Raw genomic sequence first — 25,773 nt, forward strand, 5'->3', positions numbered from 1 at the left:
TGCAGAGAATGGCAACAGGGATTAAAGTTGAGCGTTCGATCGTCACTCGAGAAAGGAACGTTCCCCATTGCCTAGCCCTCTTAATGCAGCGAGGGGGAGAACAGCCCATGAGATGACGACGAATCGGAGAGAAAAAAAGAAAAGAAAGAGGCAGGTGAAACGGACGTCGCAGGAGGAAACGGAGACTTTTGGCTTCATCCTTCCCTTACAAAGAGACGAGAGGACACACAATAAGCGAGACAGTCCAAGCGAGAGAGAAAGCGCAAGCGCAAACACAAGCGCAAAAAGAGGCTATTGCTATCCGTATCCGACGCTCTTGGCAACTCGACGCCATGGCATGCATGGCATGGCATGGGAAAGAACAACTGCATGAAGATGCACTTTCTCCCAACCCCGCCCCCACCACCTTTTCGTATGACGATTTCCAATGGATTTCCAATGGATACTACCGATTCGGCCAAAAACCCCACCATCATCTGCCATCTGCTCACGACCAACAAGAGCTTTTGCTGCCCGGGATGAGCCTCACGGATCAGGAAAAGTCACCTTAGCATTGACCCAAGTCATGCCGGCTTTTGCGAGCCATCACAATCGCAGCCCAAGAGAGAAGGGTCGCGGGACACCAAGGACCAAGGAGGGGGGTCCCAGGAAACGGCCGTCTTCATGGTATAAAAGGACGCATCATCCACCTGCGTCGCCGAGACTGACTGAACTCCAGGCCTGCCATACAGTAATACGACCGTTTGGCTTCTCTTCTTCAGCTTGCTCTGTTGCCCTCCCAGTTTTCAACGGTGCGGCAGACGGTACAGGCTAAGCCGGCATCATGGCCACACAGTCTACCATTGCTGTCACCCTACCTTGGCGGGCAAGACACGCATACACACGCACAACCGACATGCAGGGGAGCAGACACGCACCCAGACGGCCACGCGGATGATGGGCCTCACACATGGGCACACAGGTGGGCGCACAGATGAACGCATGGATGGATTCGACACATGGCTGGACTCTGATAGTCCACCGGCGCTGCCACACCAAACCCAATCTCGTCCCGGCATCTAGTGCGTGTGTCAAAGATCCAAACGTGCGCCGTCCCGCTTCCCGCGCTCATAGCATTGGCGCATCAAGTCCACAAACATCCACAAACATCCACATGCCCATGCTGGAGATGCAGTAGCCGGCCAGGGCATCGAGATCAGCGAATCCAGCCAGCCAGGCGGGTGGCAGCGAGATCCAGAGGCCATGCAAGAGGATGCCAGCCCTGCGCTTGCAGCCCCCAGCCTCTCCATCCTCTCCCCATGTACCACCCTGCCGCAGGGCCCATGCGTCCCCATCCGGCATCATGGAGGAATGGGGCATGGGCAGCAATCACCGCATTTCACAGGGCCCAACCGTCGTACGCCGGTGCCCTACTAGGGAGGCCCCGACGCCGTGCCGGCCATATCAAGTCCCACTTCGCCGGTTGTCACGTTCTCCACCCACGGCGCTGATGACGTCTCCGTTTCGTTAGCCTCTCACACATGATCCAGCTCAGGCTCTCTTTCTCCTCATACGTGGACCCTTGGTGTCCCAAAAGACCCCCAGAAGGTCAACGCAAGTCCTTTTCGAGACTGGCGAATCTGTTTGCCAAGACTCTTCATCGAAGACAGCGAGGAGCTCGTTTGAACACAGACACATAAAAAGACTCTCAAGCTCATCCAGACAGGTATGGTTCAACTCTCTGCTTTCTGTTCATCATATTCTAACAAAAGAATCTTCAATAAGATAGACATTAATTTGCGTTTGGCGGCGGCGGCGCCCAATGTATAACAAAAGAAACATTACCCAGATCATGGGGGCTCATGTGGATGATTATATCTCTATATCACGGCATTGCCTTTTCGTCCGTGGGGTCCAAGACGGATAGCTCCTGACCCAATTTTCCCAGTCTATTTTCCCTCTCTTGCTCCCAAAACCGATTCATTATCCGAAACCCAAAAGTATATCAACAGTCGAAGAAAGAGTGCCGCAATTACCAAGAAACGCCCGAGTCGTTTAAAACCCGATCGTCATCGAGAGCTTGGTTCGATCGACGTATTACTATTAAAAAGACAGCTGCAAGGCCGCCGTCAGCAATGCTCCTGAAAACATGACACAAAGTGTGTGGGAGTAAAGGGGGTAGGGCTTACCTGACTGGTACAGCGTGTCACAAAGTGAAGAATAAGGGAAAGCAAGCGAAAGATAAGGAGGCCAACCCAGAAACAAAGAAATTCATTATTTGGGCTTTGGTGGCTGAGGAGAGTTGGGCTTGATAATGCCAGTGGTGTCATATGGTCCGCGCATTTTGGCTTGTGGGAAGAAGAAAAAAATGAGAGAAAAAGGAGAGTTGGATAGTGGTTGCAGTGGTGCTGGCGGCAGTAATGCGGCAAGGCGAGACTGGACAGAGACGTCCGGAAGCTCGGGAAACGGAAGGAGAGGTCGGATTATGGTCGATTGCTCAAAGGGCACCGTTTTTTCTTGTTGGATGAAGGAACGAAAAAGTGGACGGAGTTGCGGGAACGGTCTGATATTTTAAACTGTTTCCACACCGACTCGGTGAGAGCCTTCTTTTGAGAGCTCGCCGCCTGTTCCTGGGATCTCGCGTGGCCTTTTTGCTGGTCGGGCTTATTTTTTGCTATGATTGCGGCACCCGATATTGCGGTCTACCCTTGGCGGTCAGTCAAACCCCTGATGCACTTTGTTGGCCCCTGCAGGAATTTTTTTACCCTTGTGTGATCGACAGGGGTGTCCTTTTTCTTTTTCTTTTCTTTTTTTCTTAGTGTTTGCCTTGTATCGGCGAGAGGCGGGCGACGGAATGGGTGTGAGACTGGGAGGCCTTTCGGAGGGCGCTAACAAGCGGTACGCGGGACGAGGAGAGAGATAACGGAGGTGTTGAGACGAGAGATGATGGATGGGTATGGCAAGGCTTGTCGGAAAAGGGCAAGGTCTCTGCTTTCCGAACCCGGGCGGACGTGACTACGAGTACGAAGTACTAATGAGATGAGTACGACGAGAAAGGCGCGGTTGCTTGGTGTTGAGCGAACCTAATGGTTTTAGGGTTGGCCCAACGCTCTACAACTTGGGCGTCGTGGCTACAGTGGGGGTGGGAAGCTTTGGGAATTAGGCGGGAAGGGTCTTGTGCAAGGGTAGGGGATGAGCTGGGGGCATGGATGCAGGACAGCCCAGTCTTTCTAGAAGCCGCTGCTAGACCTCGCGTTGGGTTGCGGGAAGACACGTTGGGCCGGGACAGCAATGACCAAAAGATTGTGGAGCAAAAATCAATCGGCATGGCGGTTGTCGCAAACCGGAGGGCAGCAGCGTTACTCGCAAACACATCACTGCCCGGCGCGGCATTCCAGAATCGACACACTGGCTTCCGAACGACATTCGCGGCTTCTCAAGAAGGAATCCGACAGTTCACACGCGCATATCACCCAGACACACGCACATGGAACCCACATATGGGGGCATATGGAGTACGAGTACGGAGCATACACACCACCTTCGCCCATAGCGCGCATTGGAAACCATGGGCTGGCTTTCCCTTGCCTCGTCTGAAACCCGTTGAGTGACGAGACCAGAGACAGAAGAAAAGGCGAGTTGATGACGTGCACGGCCCGGATCCCGAAGAGCCTCAACCCCTGTTGTCCGCTTCCCCGCCCCCTTTTCGGTAGTTAGCCGGTTGAGAAAGAGGCAGCGAAACGCGACGTTTCATCAACATTTGGAACCATCGTTGTGCCAGCGGGCAATGACAGCTAGGTGGGGAGGGTGGGCGTTGAATCCTACTGAGCCAAGCGGCCCTTCCTAGCTCAGGAACGGGCGGCCCCGAGGAAGGGGGGGGTCTCGCAAGAACGGCGTTCCGGGGCTTGTTCGACGCGGCTTCCAACGTCCCCAACTAAGCACCGTACAAGTACAGGCACAGTATCATACAGCACAGCCAATTCTCGCCCTATACCTACTTCGTACTCTCCGCTTCATGCTGTGGTAGGCAGGCGATGTTTGCATCGCTACTACGACATACTTCGTACAGGACCCCCGTCCCTCGTCCCTCGTCCCCTCCCCTGTCTGGCAACCCAGAATTCGCTACTGCTGCCATTGTGGGCCGCCTTTTTGGCTTCCATTCGAAAAATGACACTAACGATTAACGCACTGGCGTGAAATCCGGGAGAACGAAAGAAAATTCCCCGAGCCTCACCTCTCTATCTGTGACGGTGGCTGCAGCTTTCACATCCAGATTTTTTTTTCCCCCCTTTCACGCCGTTCTCTTAATACCTCGTGGTGAAATTCCAGGACTCCAAGACTCGATAACTCGGTGAGTTAGAACCTAGCCACAGACAGGGAGATGTCATGGGGTAGGGGTGTGCGAGGGGAGCCGCTGATAAGCTAACACTAGTACTCCGTAGTTGGAGAACAGCATCGCCGGCCCATCACTCTGGTGGCAAGACGAGCGGGCCTTGACGGAGAGAGAGCGCCTTGCTTACACGTTGAACAACGCACTCCTCTCTCACGAGTGGTTCGTCGTGGATGGGGCAGAAAAACGAGACAATGACATTCAAGCGATCTCCGGAGCCCACTCCTGAGTGAGCGTACAGCTTTCTGGTTCGACGCTCAGCTAGAGCTTGGCAGAGGCACAGGAACAGCACAACACGACATGGCATGGCAAATGCAAGCTGTAAAGGCATCCATGCCCGGATGGCTCCCTTGCCTGACGTCGAACGGGGCCGGGGGACGACTCAGCTGCTGGCACGTTTTCTCGAATGGGCACAGGCGACCACTCTTGGGTATCCGTTGGCCCTCTTTGAGAGACCGCGCGCCAGAGACGAGATCACGAGGGAGCTTACGGAGTCCTCCCTCATACATACACCTACATGATACAGTAAGAAAGCCACATGGAGCGCCGTCGTCCCGCTTCATGGGCAGCGTGTGGGGCCGATCCGATCCTCCCATAGCTCCGGTACGATGGGGTCCGTGATAGGCTTGATTCAAGTCTCAGCCGCTCGGGCAGATATCCCTTCTACGACCTACCGTTGGGTTCTACCGTTTCTGACCCAGGATGGGGATGTGAGAGAAACTCGGCAAGCTTTGTTTGGTCTGGCCACATGAGACAACTCATCAGAGACTGCATGATTGCTTCTTTCTCACCGCAAAGCGGACGAAACTATTGGTGTGCCACGACCTGTTGGTGTGGGCGAGGGTGCTGTTGTTACTGTTGTCGTGGCGTTGCATCTATCCATGTCTTTTTTTGGAGAGCGATCCTTCCATGTGATGGAAGTCTTTAACCGTTCAAGCAGAAAGACGGGTTCAGACTGGAGCAGACACGGTGTTTGGCCGTATTGGTGGTGAATGTGATGGTGGTGGTGTTGTTGTAGTAGCGGTGGTGGACGACGATGACAACGACGACGACAGGATGGGGACTGGCTGGACACCCCGGACCAGGCACGCAGGCGGCAGCCAGGGCCAAAAAGCAAACAAGCAGAAAACAAGGCGGCAAGGCAGGCAGGACAGGCAGGACAAGCAAGCATTGACCCGACATTGGCCTCTTCTCACATCCTCTGACCGCCTTGGGATGAAGTTGACGCCATGCGCCATAAACAGCTCATGCATGGACGATTTGCTGCGGAGCCCAGTTGTTGACCGCCACAAGGGCAGATGATTAATGGAAACGGTGAAATCCGGATGGTAGGGAATACGTGGCATGATTTGAATTCAAGGTTTGCCCTACTATTTGTTCAGCAGGGAGGGCCGTGTGCGTGCGTGCGTGCGTGTTGTTGCCGGCATCGTGTCGTGTCGTGTCGTGTCGCAACGACAAGGGAGAGACAGGATGACCACCACGAAGTTCTAGGCAAAAAGAGCCTCACTCGTCATGCATACCAAGAGGCGGCCCAGGAACAGACGCTGCTGTTAAAGGGGTGGGAAGGCACCGAGATAACAGCACCCTATTCTTGGAAAAAGAATTTCTGATATGACAGCACATACATACAGCAAGTGTGTTGGGGATGGATTGTATCAAAAGGTGCAATATTGCAGAAGTCGGCACGGCTACGTCAAGGTGGCATCATTTCTTGGGCTTTTTTTTTTCTTCGACTTTTTTTTTTCTGAATTCAAAGGCTAAAGGGCATCTGAGAAAGAGAAATTCATGACGAGAGAAGAAGCGTGGAGATAGAAAGACAGAGAGGAGGAATCGTGGGCGAGAAACTTGTCTCTTCGAGAGGCGGTGTCGATTTTACGCCGGGGATTTTCTTTTTTTTCCCCCCTAGTTTGTGTCACCGACAACTCGAAAGCTTTATCCTCCAAAGCAAGGGAGGGTGAGTTTGCAGGGCGACCTCTTTTTTTCCCGGCTTTTCACTATTTTTGGAGCTAGTATAGCGAGACTGTACTCGCACTGTCTCTGCTGGAACGCTTCCTTGTATCAAGACTGCACCAAGCAGCTCGCAATTGCGCTGGTTGCTTCAACTTCTGTGCAACCAGCACAGTGTCTCTGAGAGTCGCGTTGCAAGTCACACAGTAAGGCACACCACCCTATTGTGTCGTAGTTCAGCCGAAAATATTGGCACGACTAGGCATTGTGACTAATGAAGCAGGGGGCAGCCATGGCTGGATTTCAAATGCTAGCTCGAAAAAAGGCACGAAGGCTGCGGCAGAGAGAATTTCGGCGCTTCTACCACCAGCGGTAGAGATCGAATCGATCGAGGCTCAGCTTCTCCCCCTGTTGCCTAGAAATCGGAAATCCACCCGAATTCTGAAACTCAGAGAGAGCCTCAGAGATACACAGGGAAAGGACGAGAGACGTAACTGCTACCTAGGTACGGCGTACCTGTCTGGAGTCCACGAAGCGCTTGCTGCCTGCTTCTGCTCCGTACCTAATGTGCCTACCACCGTATTTCTTTTTCGTAGGCTGATATTTCAAAAGGGAAAAAAACATGCATTTTCGCCCGGTCGAGCAGTCGATGGATGACGAGTATCTCGCGCAGGGCGGCGGCGGCGATTCTGTCCAGAGAGCCGCACTGGAAGACGGCTCTGGCTCCGGCGGCGTGTATTTTTCCCTCGATGATGTCTTTGGGCCCGAATCTGAATCAGGGCTGGGATCCGGCGAGGATCCTACTGCCTTGCTTACGTCTCTGGGTGGACCTGAAAACCCTCATCACCCATCCGATATGCGGCGGTTGGAGACAGAACACACAACTGCAGGATATCGAGAAGGTATCTCGGCGGCAAAAGAGCGGACCATCCAAGCTGGGTTCGACGAGGGTTTCAGCCTTGGCGCCACGATAGGACTGGCGGCAGGGCAGTTACTCGGCACCCTGGAAGGCATTGAAGAGGCTCTGAGAAAGCTCAATAGCGCAGCTGGTAACGAGGACGGAGAAGCAGCAGATGCTTCCAAGCTGCTGGCAGAGGCTAGGGAAGAGCTCAGTGTTGTCAAGATATTCAGCTCTGACTACTGGGCCCCTGACGGAAACTGGATCTACGACGTCGAGGAAGCCAATGAAGCCGACGAAGTGCTCTTCCCTGATGTGGCAAAGGCTCACCCCCTGATAAGGAAGTGGACCGACATCGTTGACGAGCGAGTCAAACTGTGGAAGATTGACCGATCCCTGCTCGATGGCGAAGATGGCGATGGCCGAACGGAGGCTGCAGTGGACGACGCAACTGGCAGTGCTGGCACGATCACACTTCCTCCGGCTACATCGAGACAGCGCCTGGAGTGGTGAGAGACATGAGACATGGGCGTCACACACGCAAAAGCCAAGCCGACCCAGCGACCCTACTCTTACATGCAGTTTGCACCCTTGAACTCATATCTCAAGGGCTACCCGGCAGTGCTGCATCACTCCAAGCTCTTTGCCTCTGTACGCATGCACAAAACATGTGCTACCCTTGCTCTTTGTCAGCCTATCAAATTGGGAATTCTCAAGAAGGATGAAGATTCAAGAAAGATGAAGATGAAGACCCGTTAAGATTGTTGCAAGAAGTAGCTTCAGTCGCATATTACAGAGGGGAGGGGAGAAAGGGGGCAAGGAGGCAAATCACAAAGAGTTGTGCTATTTATACTGGAACAACAACCGAGATTCCGATCACCGGGGTGGAGATGGGAATTTTACAAACGAGCAGAGGAAACATGCGATGGAGCGCTAATAAGCCTTGCTTGACGATTCTATTAGGATCGAGATCGCAATTCCCCTGAACGGGGACGCTTGCCATGTGCAACTCACGCTTTGTAGCGACTCTCTAAGGGAGGCTCTATGCGAGAGCGCCTTCACATGGGATACGAGCTGTCGATGCCGCGGAACAAGATGAATTGTGGGATGCTGCATCATTATTGCTCCATTTATACAAACTATCTGTTATTATCACCTGGTATCTTCGAACGATGTCTGGTGTACTGTACAGCTCATCACATTTCAATTCTCAATTCACGTAGGTGAACGCAGTGCGCTTTCACAAAAACATTCACAAGGCCAATTCGTGTGCATTTCATTGATACAAACGCTGCATTGTCATACAACTTCTATGCCTGACCCAAATTCTGTACCGGCATTATTATACTTTAAGCTTCTAACGTATGATAGGGGCGCATTTGCTTGCGCTTCTTATATGCATAAATGCTTCAATCCTGCCAGGTTCTTCTTCTCCTTGGCTACCCTGGTGAGCCAAAGCAAAGCACGATTTCAAGGCAGGCTCGTTCGAGAAGCGGCGCTGTGACACGCTAGCAATGGCACAGGTCCAATTTGCCCACAAGAAGTGGGGAGATTGGGAGGGTCTAGATGTTTCTGTTTCTGTTTCCTTTCCCTTTTCGCCTTGTCGCTGGTTTCCCCGGACTGAACGATGCTATTTCCAGCATGACCGGACAGGGCGATGACCGTCTTGCATTAGGAGCCAGCCCGGCATACAAGGAGCGTGCCGGTCGGGGTGCGGAAATTAAACGGCCTTTTGAGAAAAGGACCCGCCTATCTGCCATTACTTGTCATGACGCGAATATTGCATGGACAAGATGTGATTGTCACTGATGAACAATGTTTACTTGGGGGCAATATTGAAGCGAGAGTGCGGAAGAGTGATTATGTCCCGAATAGCTCATGCTATTGGCGTGTCAGGGTTGAGCATAGAAGTTGACCGGGCGATTGCGAAACTGCTTCTACACGGCATCATACCACGGATGTCCTGGTTCCTGCCATTGCCGCATTATACAAACTTATAACGAGGCTCGTGTTCAAGCCGCTCTCCGTGGCGGCCGGGAGCTGTGACCAAAAGCCGACCAAATCCACCCGCATGCTACGGAAGAAGCTGGTGCGCGATGATCACCCACCGGGCCTCCACAATTAATCATACTTAGGGACTCCATCGACAGATGACCGGGGGCCACGGGGGTTGACAGACATGGCACTTGAGTGGGCTTCAGGCACAGCAGGACTGTGTTCACTCGCACACACGCTTTCTTGTGCTACATCGAGCTAAGGCCGTTGAGACAAGAGGTGGTTTACCAGGTTATTCTGGACACTTCAGTGCCTTTCCATCAGAGATTTTTGACACAGCAGACATTAAAACAATGCCAGCGACAGCCCTACTTTTGACCTCAAGCAAGGAGAAAGAAAGCCCTCCAAAAAAGGGGGAGAGAAGGGCAAGGGAGGAGACACTGATATCGCTAAAGCGAGTGCTAGAGAGTGATGTGCAGTGCTTCCCAAGCGAGGTTCTCTCTCCTGCCGCTAGCGCAGGAACAGCGTCCGATCTGCCCCATGGCTGCTTCATGCAAGGGCACAAGGCCGTTTTGTTATTGTCTCTCTCCTCTCGAGTCCTGTGCTTTGAGACTCGATGAGCATCTGGATAAATCGGTGCCGAAGGAAGAAGAGGGAGATGACAAGCTAGTGTCAGCTTGAGACTGCCATGCTCCAACATCTAAAACGAGACATCAAGGCCAAAGATAGGTGCTACCTAATGTTATCACTGCCACCGTCGTGCTCCGCTGATGCACGGAGTCATGTGTCAGGATCGACCACAACTGATGCTGTGTTATTACTACTACGGAGTAGTGCTACTGCTATTATTACCAGCATGTATCTGATCTTCGGTTGCTAGGAGGCGCTCTCCCCCTTGGGTGTAACTGCGGCTGTCTCTGTTTCCAATTTCCTGATGAGCCGACCCCCTCTTAAGCTTGCCCGCAATAACGGGGTTGCTCCATGACGACCCATGTTGAAGGCGACGCGAAGGATGTGGAGGGCAGATGAAGATGAACAACAAGCTTTGTTGAACACAATGGACCAGACTGAGAGGGCTACTTAAGACCATCATCTCGCCTCCTGGATGCCGAGCTTTTTCTTGACTCTCTTCTCCTCAGCAAGCCTTGTTGCATCTTCCACTCCCCCCTGCATTCTTTCAACTCACCCCTTTGGGATCTTTTGACCCGTCCACTCACTCAAAACACATTCATTTCATCACCATGAAGTCCTTTATTCTTGCTGCCACGGCTGTGACGGCCGTTGCCGGTCGTAGTCTCCTTGAGCTGGGTCTCGACGTCGACCTGAGCAAGACTGTTGACATTGGTCTCGGCCTCAGCGTTCACCTGCCCCAGGGCATCAACGAGCAGGCTGTCACCGAGAACAAGCCCACTTCTGGGCCTCCTGCTGGCTATGTTAACATTTGGCATCCGAGCCATGGAAATGTGGTGATGGATGGCTGCGATGACGAAAGCAGCCATGACTGGCATTGGGTTCATCCTTGTGGCGATAACTGCAATCCCAACCAGGCTGATCATGTCTGGAGCGTTAGCACTGTCAGCGTGACCTCGATCCATACCGTCATTAGCTGTGCTCCCACCGTCACCAACTGCCCTGCCAATGGCCACCACACCACCACGATTGTCATCCCTGAGACCACCACCTTCTGCCCTGTCGAGGCTTCCAAGACCGCCCACCCTAGCGGCGGCCCATCCACCGGGGCGTACCCCCCGGCCGCTTCCTCGGCAGCTCCCTCTGCTCCTGTTGCGACCAACACCGCCGTCGTCACCCTGAGCACTCAGACTGTTCCGGCTCCCACCGGCCCTGCCGGCTACCCGGCTCCCTCCAACCCGGCTCCAGGCAACGGTGGCAGCTCGGTTCCTCCCGTTGTCCCCTCGGCCCCCGCCTCAGCTCCTGTTTACCCCGTGCCCGGTAACAGCTCGGTTCCGCTTTACACCGCTCCCTCCACCTCTGTCTTTACTCCTCCTACTCAGTCTTCTCCTGCCGGCTGCTCTGGCGACAACTGCTCCCCCTCTGCTCCCTCTGCTCCCGCTGCGCCTCCCGCCAACTCTGCTCCTCCCACCGCTCCCTCTTTCCCTGCTGATGGCTGCAGCGGTGCCTACTGTGCTCCTCCTCCTGCCGGCACCGCTCCCGGCACCGCGGCCCCGGTCCCTACTGGAAACAGCACCACTCCCCTGCCAATCAACGGTGCTGTTAGCCGTACCCAGGGCGTCAGCATGGCTCTCTTTGGAGGTGTCATTGCTGCTCTGTTCCTGTAAGGGTAAAAAACAGAGTGAACAAGTGAGGGTGAGGCTGGAGAGGCTGTAATGGCAGTGTATCTATTGCTCCAGAGGGAGATATGTAAAATACTGCACATACCTTGATGAGTTATGGGACGTCTGGTGGGGAAACACAAGCCCACCGCCTCTTTTTTGTTTATTGAATTCAGTATTTAATTTTGAATTTCTCATGAAGGGGACTACGCTGGCGTGCAAGCAAGCTGAAGATACGCTCGACAGGTGATAGATAGCCGGAGTCGAGGTATGGGAAGCAGGGTTTCGATAGTTGGTGGTGATTGAATTGATTCTTTATAGAGCTTCGCTGTTTTTGGTGTGACACCGTGCCTATACACTGCAGCTGACATTGCGTAGATGTTTGAATGTGATGTTGCTTCTCTCCCCAATGCGTCTGTCTTATAAAAGACGAATCGCAATTGCAAATGACGCGCAGTTTTGCGCTCCCCATAAAGTTGTTTATCCTTGCTCCTCAGACCTGAACGCCATGCTTGCTTGTATTGAATTCCCCTCAAACGCCCAGTTTTTGAACATTACCAAGTACATCATGATTCTCTCCCAGACGCATATTCTTCCAACATCTTGGCGACATCCTCGACCCGTCCCTGACTGTCCGTGAGCTGTTTTGTTGTCTCCCAGTCTCTCCCCTCTGCACCAAACACCATGAACTTGACCACTTTACCATCATCATCCATGACTAGACGGCCATTTCGTTCATCGGCCCAGGTTAGCCGTATTTGTTTTGCTTCGGTGTCTGCAATGCTGACATCAACAATGGCATTTGAAGGCAGCGATGACCCCTCTGCCGCCGCCTGGCTGTGGGCTCCTAGACTGCGCCGCAGGTCTGCTGAAACACCCAGCCTGTTGTGGTATCTCATAATCTCTCTCCTCAGGGATTTAACAAATCTCTCCAGGTCTTGTTTGGGCGGAGCTATTGAGTTGTCGTTTTCCATCTGCTGCTTCGGCACGGGCAAGTACCTCGCCGCCAGGCCTGGCAGTGGGATTGCCGGCGGAACGGTGTGCCGATGTACGCGCAGGGTCTTGCTATTGTTGGGATACGGGCGATTCAGCATAACGTAGTAAGGCTGCAGGAACTGGCCGCGCGTCATGACCTCGAAGCGCAGGCCGAGCACGTGTCCGCCATCGACGGCATTGGGGTCGGGATCGTGGACCTTGAAGGCGGTGACGGAGGCGGAGATTCGGTAGAGGCACTGCTGATTGTAGGCCTCTTGCTGCTTGGAGCGGGTGAGGAGGAGCTGCTCGTCGCGGTCGACAGACTTTCGGGGCTTGCGAGGACGGAGGGCGGCTGATTTGGGGGTGGGCTGGGGGTTTAGGGAGGAGACGAGGGCTTCTTTGATGGAGGGGGAGGAGAGGATTGTTGAGCATTCAATTTTGATGGTTTTGCGGAGGTGGGCGACTGTGTTGAGACGACTGTTAGCTAGGGAAATGCGCTGTGCGCGAAGTGATGGCGTTGCGATGGGATGCGCAAAGTGACTTGACGCGATTGCTTGCGAGAAACTTGCCTTGTTTTTTGAGAGATGCAATTTCCTCGTCGAGAGGATTGGTCTGCAGTTCGTCCACAGCTGGATCCATCATCTCTACTTTGCTCTAGTCGGCAGAAATGATGTTGCTGCGAAAGAGAATGGGCGCGTCAAGCTGCGTCTTGGTTTTGTTTACTTATGGCGTTGTTGATGCATTGCATATGATGGCTCGATGATGCAGGCCCGCCCGATAAGATAAGGAAGGCCGACCTGTCATGCGATGAGCCGAGCCGACGAAATGCCCAAAGCAGCAACGACCCCTGACAGAACTCAGCGTTGGATCTTATTTGTTCCGGCCTTTCCCACACACCGCGCGCGCCCTGACGCTGAAGCACAAGCGGGCCAACCGCCTAAACGTGGTCACTGATTGGCGGTGCTTGTACTGTAGCGCTGAATCCTGTGCTGCATCTTTCCCTTCATGCAACATTTGATCTCGTATCCATCCATTCACTCACTGACTGTTGCTTGCGTGTCTGGATGTTGTACGAGATAGAGAGATAAGAGATGCGCATTAGAGCAGAGTGTTTGTCACGGAACTGAGCACTGACTGCCATCTTGACTTGATGAACAGACACTGTATCCGTGGTTTGTATGTAATATAGTGATTTCTAATTTCTGGGGCGAGAAAAAAGGCACAAGACACTCAACTGCATGGCCATGACACGCTAGTCCCCGTTCCTGGCAGCCAAAAAAACTCTCTTGTTCGTTCAACGCTTGCTACTTCGAGCTGGAGCCGGTGGCAATCCTCGCCTCCGTCTTTTGTAAGCCGCGCCGGTCAAAAAAGACCCTTGAGGCCACGGTAGCTTCCAGTTCGCGCAAAACACACCAACCCAGGCCGCCAAAATATTCCAACCATTCCCAAATTTCCTCTTGACGACTGCTGCCTGGATGCACTAGACGGGCTGCTCTATTTTTCTTTCTTCTTGTCAAACTGCGGCCGATTCTTGGGCTGGTGCGCCTTTGTTCTCCTCTTTCTCTAAGTGCCTGGCATCTTCTTTTTTTTTGGTCGGTCTGCACGCTACACGCTACACGTTGGTCCCCGACTTTTTCAAACACCATTCTTTTGATCGCCAAAGCCTCGACTGCTCTGTTTTTACGATTGCCGTCTTTACTGCCTATTTGCGACCTCGGACAAAAGAAACAGCGATTTAGCAAGCGTCCTCTCTTACCGCCCTTTTTGTGCCCCTCAAACCGGCCGACGATCCGAGACGCGCAAACGCAACCAACGCAACCACACTCTCCATTGAATTGTTTGCGCTGCCGACTCGAAGCGAGTTTACATCGTCCTATATGGGTCTCCGTACAAGACGACCTCAGTCGCCTACGTCAAAGCCACTCCCCTCCCTCTCGCTCAAGCGAGAGGAGAACGGCAACGGCAAGATGAGCAACGGGGTTGAGATGCGGCGCAAAACCGCTACACACCAGGATTCCGACAGCATCACGGCGAACCATATTTCCCGTGAGGGCTTTTCCCTAGACGATCCCGTGCCCAAGACGCCGACCTCCACCGACGTGGGCTTCTTCCAGCTGCCCGCGCAGGACCAGAGGAGCTTTCTGCTGCTGGTCTTGCTCTACTTTTTGCAGGGCATCCCCATGGGCCTTGCCATGGGCTCTGTGCCTTTCCTGCTCAAGAACCACATGTCGTATGGCGAAATCGGCACCTTTAGTCTGGCGTCGTATCCCTACTCTCTCAAGTTGTTTTGGAGCCCGTTTGTCGACGCGGTATGGAGCTCCAAGATTGGCCGCCGGAAAACTTGGATCGTGCCCATCCAGTTCCTGTCCGGCTTCGGCATGCTCTGGCTGGGATCCAACGTGGAGGACATGATGGAAAAGATTGGCAAGGCCGAGGGCCCTACCGTCTGGTCCTTTATGCTCTGGTGGTTCTTCTTGGTGCTCATGTGCGCGACGCAGGATATTGCCGTCGACGGCTGGGCCCTCACGCTGCTGACTCCCGGAAACGTGTCGTATGCTTCGACGGCGCAGACCGTGGGCCTGACGGCGGGACACTTCATGTCCTACACCGTCTTCCTCGCTCTCAATGCCTCCGACTTTGCCAACAAGTGGTTCCGAAGCACGCCTTCCGACGATGGTCTTGTCTCGCTCGGCGGCTATCTCACCTTTTGGGGATGGGTCTACATCATCGTCACCATTGGACTGGGCCTGCTCAAGCGCGAAGAGAAATCGCAGAACGAGGATGGCGTTTGGGACGTTTACCGCATCATGTGGGGAATCCTCAAGCTGCGCAACGTGCAGACCATTATCATCGTGCACCTGATTGCCAAGATTGGCTTCCAGGCCAATGACGGCGTCACGAATCTCAAGCTCCTCGACAAGGGCTTCGGCAAGGATAACATGGCCCTCACGGTCCTCATTGACTTTCCCTTTGAGATTGGAGTTGGATACTATGCCGGTATGTGGTCGCAAAAGTACACGCCCATGCGGTTGTGGTGCTGGGGCTTCGCAGGTCGCCTGCTGGCCGCGCTGATTGCTCAAGTCACGGTGGCCATTTTCCCGGCGGAGGGAGTGACGACGTGGTATCTCCTCGTTGTCATTGGCGAGCACGTGTTTTCGACATTTACAAACACCATCATGTTTGTCGCCATCTCGGCATTCCATGCCAAGGTGTCTGATCCGGTCATTGGAGGCACCTATATGACACTCCTGGCAACGTGAGTTTTCACTTTTTTGTAACTTTTGATATATATTCACATGTATATTTTACTGACGAGCATGGTTTCTAGCGTTTCTAACCTTGGAGGTACATTCCCTCGGTATTTCGTCTTGAAGCTTGTAGACGCCTTTACTGTTGCGACTTGCCACCCCGGCTCCAAGAGCACGAGCAACTTGAAGGGCCCTCTTGTCACGGAATCCTTCTCGTGCGCCATTCAGGGGGAGAAGGAACGGTGCTTAAACGGCGGCGGAAGCTGCGAGATGATCCGTGACGGATATTACACTGTCAATATCCTCTGCGTCTTGTTCGGCGTGGCGACATTTTTGTGGTATATCAAGCCAAAGGTGCTGCACTTGCAGAGCCTGCCGTTAAGGGCGTGGAGGTTGCCCGGGGGCGGTAACAAATAGAGAAAGGCTAGATGAAAGGCGCAATAAATACTACATGACCGTATGTATATAGATTCGTACTTTTTGATATCACTTGCTATAGTTTCATGTATAACATGCGAGTTTGGAAACTTCTTAGACATAGAAGCATTGTGTGTTTCGGTGGAATTTATGCGGAGCCGAGGGCCGCCGGTGACCGGCGCCGGTTCGGACTGTCGGGCCTTGGGAAACTGGATGCCGGAGCCGGCGGAAGTTTGTCGGTCAAAAGAGGTAATAAACAGCTGTCAATACCGATATCGATGTGCCGCATACTGTATGTATTATCCAGTCGTTACTGGGGGGGGTTGTGAGTTGAAAGGGGAGATGATGGTGCAGATAATGTGTCACGATGGAAATGTATCATGACGAATGGTATGACAGAACAGAACTTCCATTGCTCCGTGCAGCACATGGGCCGGTCGGTCGGTGATATCATGATGGGAGCTGCTTCGTAGTTGTGAGCACAGCTTGGATATATTAGTCGCGACGAGGAGAGTTGCTTCTTCGTCTTCATCTTTGCGCTTTCAACGTCATCATCACTGTCAATATACTTAATGATCAATATATTTCCCCGGATGTAAGTACAAAATGTGCATGTACCCTGATACTTTCATCAGAGATGGAAGCCACTCTTGTCTGCTACGGACTTTTGACATTGATCTATCTTATCAGATAAACCCCGCCATCCGTACTAGTCAGAAGCATCTTGGAAGCATAACTCCTAGCTCGCCAACCTCCCACCTTGGCCTGAAACTTAATCTAACTGTCTTCCTACAACTCCACTGAGACACAAGACACAGAGGCCAAAATCGCACCAATGTCTGCGAAAGAGTCTCTCCAGGCCGAGGACGCCTATTTCGCTAGCAATCCTCCTCCCAAGCAGCTTGCCGCCCACACTACGCTAGCCGAGGCCTTCATTACACAACATGCCGCAGCAAACCGGCGAGTCGTGCTGGTTACGTCTGGAGGAACGACTGTCCCATTGGAGAAGAATACCGTGAGGTTCATTGACGTATGTAACCTATCTTTTCCTGTGCTCGCTTGTCCTCTCTTCTTCCCCTTGGAATCAAAATGCAATCAGCTTCTACAGAACTCTGTGCTAAAATTGAACCGAATCCAACTAGAACTTCTCTGCCGGTACCCGTGGCGCCACCAGTGCTGAGTACTTCCTCTCTGCTGGATATGCCGTTATCTTCCTCCATCGCCAGTTCAGCTTGCTCCCCTACTCGCGCCATTACTCCCACTCCACCGACTGTCTCCTTGATCTTCTCCACGAAGACTCCGACGGCCGCGTCGCTGTGCGGCCCGACGACTCTGTCCGGATTCTCGACGTCCTGCGCAAGTACCAGAGCGCCCGCCGCGACAATATGCTCCTACTGCTGCCCTTTGTCACCATTGGCGATTACTTGCACGAGCTTCGCTCTGTGGCTCGGCTTATGGCGCCGTTGGGCTCGTCCGGTCTGCTCTATCTTGCTGCGGCCGTGTCCGACTTCTTCGTCCCGCCGGAGCGTCTCTCAGAGCACAAGATCCAATCGACCAACATAGTCGAGAAGCTCTACCCCAAGAACACGTCGTCACCGTCACCGTCACCGCAAATAGAGGACGAAGAGACATTCGACAACTTTGATGCCTCCCCTCGCGTGCCGCGTTCCAAGCGCCTCATTATAGATCTCGATCCCGTACCCAAGTTTCTCAAGAGCCTCGTCGAGGGCTGGGCTCCCTTGGGCATGATTGTTAGCTTCAAGCTCGAGACGGATCCCCGTATCCTCGTCCACAAGGCGCGTTACAGCCTTGAGCGCTACCAGCACCACCTTGTCGTCGGAAACCTCCTCTCAACACGCAAGTGGGAGGTTGTCTTTGTTGCTCCAGGCCGTGAGGACCGCTGGCTTCGTGTGGCTAGACACGGCGGCTGGGGCGATGCCGAGGGAAGGCCGCTACGACCGGACGAGGCGCCAGAGGGAGATCCGGAAGAGGAGATTGAAGCCTTGATTATACCAGCTGTAGCAGAACTCCACGATGCGCATATTGCAAAGTCGAAGAACGGCGAGAAGAAATAGACCAGACAAAAGCCAATTTTGTATACGCGGCGAATTGGATCGCCGAATTGGATTTAGAGGAGCAGACACAATACTGACAGGAGCAGCAGAAAACAAAACCAAAACTTTGGATACAAGAGATCCGACGATGTAAAGGCACTATACGCATCATGATACCACCCACGGACGAGGAAGTCAACCAAACTTCATTAAGTATTTTCCATCTATTTACTCGCTTTCATCAATTTTTCGTCTCTATGTATGCAACTTAGATAACCCAGCATAACTCTCTGCTACAAAAAGAAACACAAAATGCGATGCGAATAATAACATGGACTGTTCCTTGATTGTGTGCAAATACTTTCCCCTTTTTTTCTTCATAACCAACCAAAACACCAACGCCGAACCATTTGGATATCTATTCATGAAATGAATCATATTAACAGCTGCTGGTCCTCCGAACATCACTGGAAGAGGAACACAGGCAGATGAGTGTGCTTATAAACTGTCTCCGTGGAAAGGGAGACGAATGACGCCGTGTCTCAATAGGCAGCAAGCCAGTTCTTCCAGCCTAGCTGCCAGGTCTTGGCAAGCATGAGGAGGATTGCTGAGCCCACGTAGATGCAGCCAGTGAAGATGATGAGCCCCGTGTAGGAGCCGCCATCGGCCTGAACGATGCTGCCGGCAATGGGGATGCCAATCAAGCAGGCAAAGGACACGATGGTGTAGGTGGTGGCATAGTATCGGCCGTACTCTTGCGTCTTGCACATCCGACCAATGCAAACAGGCGCAATGGCGATGCTGTTACCGCTTCCGAAGCCGAAGAGCAATGAGAAGATGATGATGCCCGCCTTTGTGTGACCCAGGGGCAGCCACACACACAGGCACGACACCAACGAGAGCACCACTGAGAACATGCACACGTTGAAAGCTCCGACGACGTCGGCGTAATATCCCGGAAGCGCCCGGCCTATCACGGAGCCGGCATTCATGATGGGCAAGAGGTGGTAGGCGAACGTATCGCCAAAGCCCTGGTCCTGTGCGTAGGTGGCAATGTAGGCCAGGGGAATGAAGAGGGAAAACTCCAACAAGAAGATGGCCAGAGTCGTCAGGAGGAAGGGAATCTGTTTGAAGATGCGGAAATCGGGGTGAGCCGTTGCGTTCTTGGCCGGTGGCAGACGGGATCGGACGAGGCAGATGCCTGTGAGCCCGCACACGAGGCATATCAAAGCGAGCACTCGAGTGGCCCAACCGAAGCCGATACGCGCAAACAGGTCGGTCAGCATGAGGGGGAAGATGATGCCTCCGATGCCTCCTGCCGTTGATGCAAGCCCGGTGGCAAAGCCTCGTCTTGCCTTGAACCAATGGCCTACTGCGGCGATGCACGGGGTGAAGGTGAGTGACGTTCCCATGCCACCTAGGATGCCAAACGATAGGATGAATTGCCAGAGCTCTGAAGCGTTCATGTTAGTCATGGAGTCGGGACGGAACGGGGACGAGAAGAAAGGAGGCAGAATTCGTGCTACAGAGAACTATAAAACAAAAACAAAAAGAACTTGCCTGTGCAGAAGCTCATGCCGATCAAGGCCCCCACGGTACACGCACATCCGGCGATGACAAGCCACCGGGGCCCATACTTGTCGAAGACGGGGCCGATGTAGACGCCGCCGAAGAAGGCCAGCCAGGTATAGATGGAGAAGATCCAGCCGACGGTGCCCTCGCTGTGGTCCTTGAGCTGGTGGCTGAGCGTGTAGGCCTGGAAGACGGCGATGCTGTTCATCAGGCCCATGGAGGCGATCATGGCGAACCAGGAGCCCGCCACGACGGTCCATGCCTGGAGGCCGCCTTCGGGATAGGTCTCTTGGTAGGATGCCGTTGATCTCATTGTGTGTTGTCGCTCTAGGTCGTCATCGTTGACTTGTTGTTGTTGTGACAGTTCCTTTTCGTTTTCACCCGTCGTGGCGCCCTTTTCGCCGGCATCTACTGCTGATGCCTTGTCGTCCGACGATTCGAGATTGTTGAACTCGGGCACAAGGTCAGCATCATCATCGTGAATCGCTCTCGAGTTGACCTGGTTGGCGTCCATGGTTTCTGTTGTTGTCGTTCTTTTTCTTCTTCTCCCCCTCCGGTTTGGCTCTCTTTGTCCCAAGTCAACTTGTTTCCTAGTTTCCCAACTCTTTTATACACCGACACAAGACACGAAAACGCCGCCAAGGTATATAGTATCAAGTGGTTGGCTGTTGAGCAACTATAAACCAAAAACGAAGCTCAGTTGCACGCCACCCCGAAAAGAGGAGAGAATTGGACAAGAAGAGAAAGCAGTCCTTTGGATGTCGTGTCCGGGCAAAATGTCGAAACTGGCGCCCTACGAGTACTAATACAGATAGTAGCAGCACTTTTTTCACCTTTATATCCGTGGTCGGCGTGGGGCGACACCCGTTCGTTCGCTCGTTCGGAGTGGAACCGCTCCCCCAGCTTGAATAGCTCGCTGTGCCGAGATCATGGGCGAAGAGGGCCGAGTTGTAGGTAATGGAAACTCGCCATTTGCTGCTTCGCCAGTTCCACAACTCGGCCCAGGATTCTTCGCCCTGACAGGAGATCCTCTTTTTTTTCTCTTGGTGTGTGTGTGTGTGTCTACCATTGTCGGCTTTCCTTACCGGCAACAGGGTATGATCTGTTGATTGTGTGATTCCAATCAATGCCCTGCTCGTCGATTGATAAGCCGGCAACTGCTATTAGATCAGCCGTCTTTGAAATGGCGTTTTCAACCTCTCTCTCGCTCTCTCTCGGCGGCTCTCACTCACTCTCCCCAGTTTCAAAGCAACAGCGGCACCACCACCACGACAACCCCCATGATTAAGCAAATCTCTCCCAAGAATAAAGATTTGACTAATTGAGATCCGCCCGCCCAGCCGCCTGCCGAGAGTGACCGAAAGACTCCATCGCTGAGTTTAGCGGCGTGTCCTGCTTTTCAATGCGGGAGACGGAGCACTCCGGGCGTCTCCACCTATCGGAAGTCTCCATTTGTGGAGGATGGATGGGGGCGAAGAAGAAAAAATAATAATATTCTGGAGAACTTTCGTATAATGTCGAAAAGCATTACGATATGGCAACTGCCATTGCCAAGGAAAGAGAAGAAGAAAGAAGAGTCCAGGTGTCATGTCTGTTCAAGGGTTGTTGTCTTGGTATGAGAAAGGATTTTTGTTTCTACGCGCTACCGGAATTTTTGTGCTGCAAGACATGTGAATATCATCCGACAGGCTGGTCCGACCATATGCACGGCCCAAGATAACCTAATCTCAGGAGTGCTGCAGATATATTCATCAGGATTGCGGAAAGCTAAACGATTAGGGCATCATGATGGATTTCTGCCGTCCCAAAAGTTGGGGATTGGACTATACAACTGGACATGTCTTGCTAATCCGCCGCCATGAGGCTCAACTCGTGAGCTTGATGTGTCTCAAGAAGACTTCAAAAATACGCCGTGAACCATGAAAACAGAGTGCGCCAAACCATGCAAGAAAAAGACGAGGTAGCAAGCGGTATGACGCCTTTTATGCATCCTCGTCTTCCACCTCCTCCATCACGACATGCCGAGAAGGCGCTGTTTCGGCTTCGGCTTCGGCCTCATCTCGATCAGCTCCAGAAGCTACCTTCAGGTATCCCTCCTTCTCCAGTCGATCAGCCTCCTCAGGCTCCATCAGACCGCCCTGTCCCTTGCCCTTGCTCATCTTCATCTGCACCGACGTGGGCACAAACGCCGCCACGGCCTCCTTGCGCAGATCTCGCACCACCGGCTTTGCCTCGTAGACGGTCCTCGACTCCACCACCGGCGCCGCATTCCGTTGCCCTCTGTCCCTGCCTTTGCCTCTGTCGTTGTCCTCGCCGTCTTGAGCTTCGTTGTCGCCCGCGTCGCGTCGCCGGGCTGCATTCTCGGCATTGCGCTTCGCCCTCCGCTTCGCGTACCACTTGTCCATCTCGGCCTTTGGTATCGGCGGCGGCGTGTCTCTCGGCATGGGGATGCTCCTCACGTCGTCTGGAACATCGTCATCATCACTCGACCCGTCGTCGTCGCCGCGCCGCCGCTTCCCCAGCGCCCCAGACCTTGAACCATCGTCGTCTCTCCTCCAACCGCGCCCAAAGCTCGGCGCCTTATCGCCCAGCGTGTCTCTGGCCTTGCGCACTGACAAGAGCTCCTTCTCCAGGCCCTCGAGCACCTGCTCTTCATGACGCGTCAGCTTGCCGCCGCCCGCGGTCACGGCCTTGAGGTCATCGATTTGCTTTTGGATTCGGTCTGGGTTCTTGCGCGCGAGCTTTTCATTCCGGCGGCCTTGCGCTTCGGCCTTTCCTGCAGACGAGGCGCAAATTGCTTGTTAGACGACTTTCTTTCTCTTTTCTCCTCCAAGATGAAGATAGGTGAGTGCTTACCTTTTCTGACTTCGCGAGCCTTGTCAGCCTTGCGCTGGGCTTGCACCGGGTTGTAGTTTTTCTCTTTTGGCATGCTTGGCGAAGTCGCAGCTTAGAGCTTGTTCAACTGAGTTGCTGTCTCTTCTTGTCGCAAAAGTCGTGATGATTGCTGAGATGTAGCTGGATAATTCTTTTGAAGCTTCCCTTTAGCTTGCTGTATATGCAGTGGCAACAATTGGCGATTGGTGTCGTTGAATCCGTTGAACGAGACGTCGTTGTTTTTGCTGGGTTGTAAATGGTTTGTATCTTTCCAAGTTAGGGGACGTCAAACTGCTTTTTTTGGAGGTCATGGCGGGGCCGAGGGAGCTTGCTGATGACTAACAGCCCGGTACTTGGCGATACCAGAGTACAAGCAACATCTCGGACTTCAACATACCTACGATAAAAGCCCAGGAGTCAAAACTTCCAGTATGCTCCAGGATTTTATATGTATTCATCATATACAAAATCTGATGGATGGATGATCTTTTCAACATTCGCGGATTGGTGATGCTCATTTCCCCGAATATCAATATCTGGACCATGGCAGCAGGCTCTATACTTCGAAAATTTCACATGTCTATATGATCCTCTATATCCAAAAGCCCCTCGACAAAAGGAAAGTGAAAACAGACCAAGATCAAGATACAAGTCGCCTTTAGGCATGCATCAACACAAATGATAGACCCAAAACTCCTAGCCGAGATGCATTCGCTCGCAATCGCCAAGACGAACTCTCCTCTCTCTTGGGATCCTTCCCTACCGGCGCCGTGATCCAATCCTGCGGAATCTGTGCGATAAAATCATACCAATAGTACCCGACCAGCTGATATCCTTGATTGGTCGGGTGTATGCAGTCCCTCAGGTTGCCGAGCCCAAACGTCGAAAAGTCCACCGCCAAGACATGTTTGCCAGCCTGGACCCTGGGCGCCACCACTTTGGGAACCAACGACTGAAACACCTTTGTCTGCGGAGATTGTTCGGCATTACAGGTTCCGATGATCATGGCGACGAGGACAACTGCGTCGGGACATGCCGTAGTCATCTTGTCAATCAGGCTCCCGAGCCGCTCGGACGCGGCTACTGGATCGTGGCCTTCTGTGGAAATGGCGCTGTTGGGGTTCATGTCGTTTGTCCCGGCATGGAGTAGAATGATGTTTGGGCGCTGTTCGAGTGATGGACCAACGTGATCTGCGATATACTGGATTGTCTTGCCGTTCCAAGCAGCCTAGCGTTGATGCGAGGATTGATTAGCCAGTGATTCGACCACACATCAACCTCGTGTACATACAAAATAGCCATCCGTCATGTTACCGGTTGGTGATGTCTCTGTTCCTGCATACACAACCTTGTCTTCTGCACTCGGCGTATTAGCAACAAGACACAGCCAATGGGTTTCAGCTTTAGCTCCCTGTCTTACTCGAAAGGTACTGCCGAACCCGCAGCCTGTATCCATTTCCATCGCCGCCGTTTTGGTCACTCAGAAACCCGTAGGTTATTGAATCTCCCACGGCAAGTATACGGAGTTCCGTGCCGGGCTTGATTGGTTTCCCCGGCGCCGTGTTTGTCAAACGCAGTGGAATTGCCGGCGGCCGCGAAACATCTCTGCCGACCTGGGGACCTGGAAGCTGGTGTTGAAGATGTCGTGCAACTGCCCCATCAGCCGCCATTATCAAATGTAGCGTCGCTACTGCAATCCGCCAAAAGCCTCTCATAATGAGAGAGATTTCCCAGTTGGATAAGAGGGAAGCGGCTTGAGCGGCGAGTAAGGCTGGGCGACCTCATGGGTAATAAATAATCGTTGCGTGCACTGGAAAACTACACTCTTCTCTTTCGTTTTCAACCATGTATCGTGCTTCTTGATTCCCTTCTTTCACAGATCCTTCTCTGGCCCTTGGGAGAGCATATCTGAAGCAACGCTCAGACGACAAAGGAATGCCACCGAGTTTGTTTGCTCATTGACGCAACAGAAGCAAATGTCATCTCCACCCACAGAAGCAGCAATGATCGACTCGATGTGGGTAAAGCCAGCGAATTGTTAAGTAACCACTTCAGAGTCCGCTATAGGCTGAGAAAAGAGCAGTGATCGATTGTTACGAGTGATTGCCAATTACATGGCGTTGACTGACAGGTCGCGGGACAACAAGACTATCGAAGTATAGACATTCACTCCAGAGAATCCGCTCCGAGCCGATAGCCTATGATATCAAGATGAAACAGCATTACTAAAACACTACATCCGCGTAAGCTTGCAAAATACACAGGCTTTCGCACGGAGTCCTTTACTCACAGGAAACCCGAGCTTGAGGGATCACAGCTGCATGCCTATCATCCGCTGTTCACGAACATCACCAAGGTATCGTCCGGGAGGCTTGGAATCTTTCGACCGAGAAATAGGTCAACAGACGACAGTCAAACGACAGTCGGGCGTACGTACGCAAAGCTGTTAATCAACGGCGTTGAGCAAGCAGCCTTCCATATATCCGAAACCAATTCCGCCGAGGAGGCTCAATGTAAATAGCCACGTCTCCAAACAAGCCAATCGTTTGATAGACCACTTGGTCTGGAACTCAATCTAGAACTCGTGTGACTTTAGTCAAGACGCCAGGATCAGATACACAAGTCGGAAAACTAGAGCCTTCAGGCTTGTGCGACGGCCAGCGGCTAAATGTTGTGGCGGACAACTGCCGACAGCTTTTGACGCTTCCGCCTGTCAATCAACCGTTTTTGTTCAAAAATAAGACGGAACGTCTGCTTCCGTTGAATGCCTCGGCAGATCATACCGAGTGCAACAATAGATTGAAATGCATTGCGGCAAAGCGAGATTATCGATAGGCCCTACAGCCCACTCACGGGAGAGAGAGAAAAAAAAAAAAAACTACATCGAGAGAAAAGACAACTTGGGATTGTTTATCCCAAGCCTCAGTGCTGTCCCCGTCCAACAGCCTAGATCTTGCCGGTGGCGCTTGACTATGGCCCGGCTGACCAAATATTTGATCTAGTCGGTTCCTTTTGGCTCAGCTGCAAGCCAGAGGGGCTTGAAGTATTGTTTTCTGTGGCGTCCATTGACAGCCTCAAAGCGTGCAATCCAGAAACCCGGGTTGCCGAGGCGGTTTGGCTTGCGGGCTGGAAG

General features: G+C 52.9%; 9 protein-coding genes across 9 annotated transcripts; 5 read left to right on the top strand and 4 right to left on the bottom strand.

Annotated features, from left to right (window-relative positions):
* Positions 1-6,938: 6,938 nt before the first annotated feature.
* Positions 6,939-7,727, top strand: M431DRAFT_476871 (hypothetical protein; the record flags this gene model as incomplete). The annotated part of the gene is made up of 1 exon (XM_024915509.1): positions 6,939-7,727. The coding sequence occupies one exon, from the start codon at positions 6,939-6,941 to the stop codon at positions 7,725-7,727; it is 789 nt and encodes a 262-aa protein (XP_024780044.1).
* Positions 7,728-8,780: 1,053 nt separating this feature from the next.
* On the top strand, positions 8,781-9,023 carry M431DRAFT_489132 (hypothetical protein; the record flags this gene model as incomplete). The annotated part of the gene is made up of 1 exon (XM_024916643.1): positions 8,781-9,023. One exon carries the CDS (start codon positions 8,781-8,783, stop codon positions 9,021-9,023), a length of 243 nt encoding a protein of 80 aa, XP_024780045.1.
* Positions 9,024-10,450: 1,427 nt separating this feature from the next.
* Positions 10,451-11,506, top strand: M431DRAFT_476872 (hypothetical protein; the record flags this gene model as incomplete). The annotated part of the gene is made up of 1 exon (XM_024915510.1): positions 10,451-11,506. The coding sequence occupies one exon, from the start codon at positions 10,451-10,453 to the stop codon at positions 11,504-11,506; it is 1,056 nt and encodes a 351-aa protein (XP_024780046.1).
* Positions 11,507-12,066: 560 nt separating this feature from the next.
* M431DRAFT_73443 (hypothetical protein) lies at positions 12,067-13,114 on the bottom strand (the record flags this gene model as incomplete). Its single annotated transcript, XM_024922129.1, has 2 exons — positions 12,067-12,952; positions 13,041-13,114. 2 exons carry the CDS (start codon positions 13,112-13,114, stop codon positions 12,067-12,069), a joined length of 960 nt encoding a protein of 319 aa, XP_024780047.1.
* A 1,238-nt stretch (positions 13,115-14,352) lies between these two features.
* M431DRAFT_489135 (hypothetical protein) lies at positions 14,353-16,140 on the top strand (the record flags this gene model as incomplete). The annotated part of the gene is made up of 2 exons (XM_024916644.1): positions 14,353-15,731; positions 15,804-16,140. 2 exons carry the CDS (start codon positions 14,353-14,355, stop codon positions 16,138-16,140), a joined length of 1,716 nt encoding a protein of 571 aa, XP_024780048.1.
* Positions 16,141-16,975: 835 nt separating this feature from the next.
* On the top strand, positions 16,976-18,215 carry M431DRAFT_489136 (hypothetical protein; the record flags this gene model as incomplete). The annotated part of the gene is made up of 2 exons (XM_024916645.1): positions 16,976-17,170; positions 17,283-18,215. The coding sequence occupies 2 exons, from the start codon at positions 16,976-16,978 to the stop codon at positions 18,213-18,215; spliced, it is 1,128 nt and encodes a 375-aa protein (XP_024780049.1).
* Positions 18,216-18,475: 260 nt separating this feature from the next.
* Positions 18,476-20,440, bottom strand: M431DRAFT_179135 (hypothetical protein). The gene is made up of 2 exons (XM_024913106.1): positions 19,755-20,440; positions 18,476-19,647 (listed from the first exon to the last, which is right to left on the bottom strand). The coding sequence occupies exons 1-2, from the start codon at positions 20,278-20,280 to the stop codon at positions 18,737-18,739; spliced, it is 1,437 nt and encodes a 478-aa protein (XP_024780050.1). The 5' UTR covers positions 20,281-20,440; the 3' UTR covers positions 18,476-18,736.
* Positions 20,441-21,748: 1,308 nt separating this feature from the next.
* On the bottom strand, positions 21,749-22,695 carry M431DRAFT_72515 (hypothetical protein; the record flags this gene model as incomplete). Its single annotated transcript, XM_024922035.1, has 2 exons — positions 21,749-22,542; positions 22,623-22,695. 2 exons carry the CDS (start codon positions 22,693-22,695, stop codon positions 21,749-21,751), a joined length of 867 nt encoding a protein of 288 aa, XP_024780051.1.
* A 603-nt stretch (positions 22,696-23,298) lies between these two features.
* On the bottom strand, positions 23,299-24,310 carry M431DRAFT_72612 (carbohydrate esterase family 3 protein; the record flags this gene model as incomplete). The annotated part of the gene is made up of 3 exons (XM_024922047.1): positions 23,299-23,868; positions 23,932-23,996; positions 24,061-24,310. 3 exons carry the CDS (start codon positions 24,308-24,310, stop codon positions 23,299-23,301), a joined length of 885 nt encoding a protein of 294 aa, XP_024780052.1.
* Between the last annotated feature and the right edge of the window lie 1,463 nt (positions 24,311-25,773).

Source organism: Trichoderma harzianum, assembly GCF_003025095.1.
Source record: "Trichoderma harzianum CBS 226.95 unplaced genomic scaffold M431scaffold_1, whole genome shotgun sequence".
NCBI lineage: Eukaryota > Fungi > Ascomycota > Sordariomycetes > Hypocreales > Hypocreaceae > Trichoderma > Trichoderma harzianum.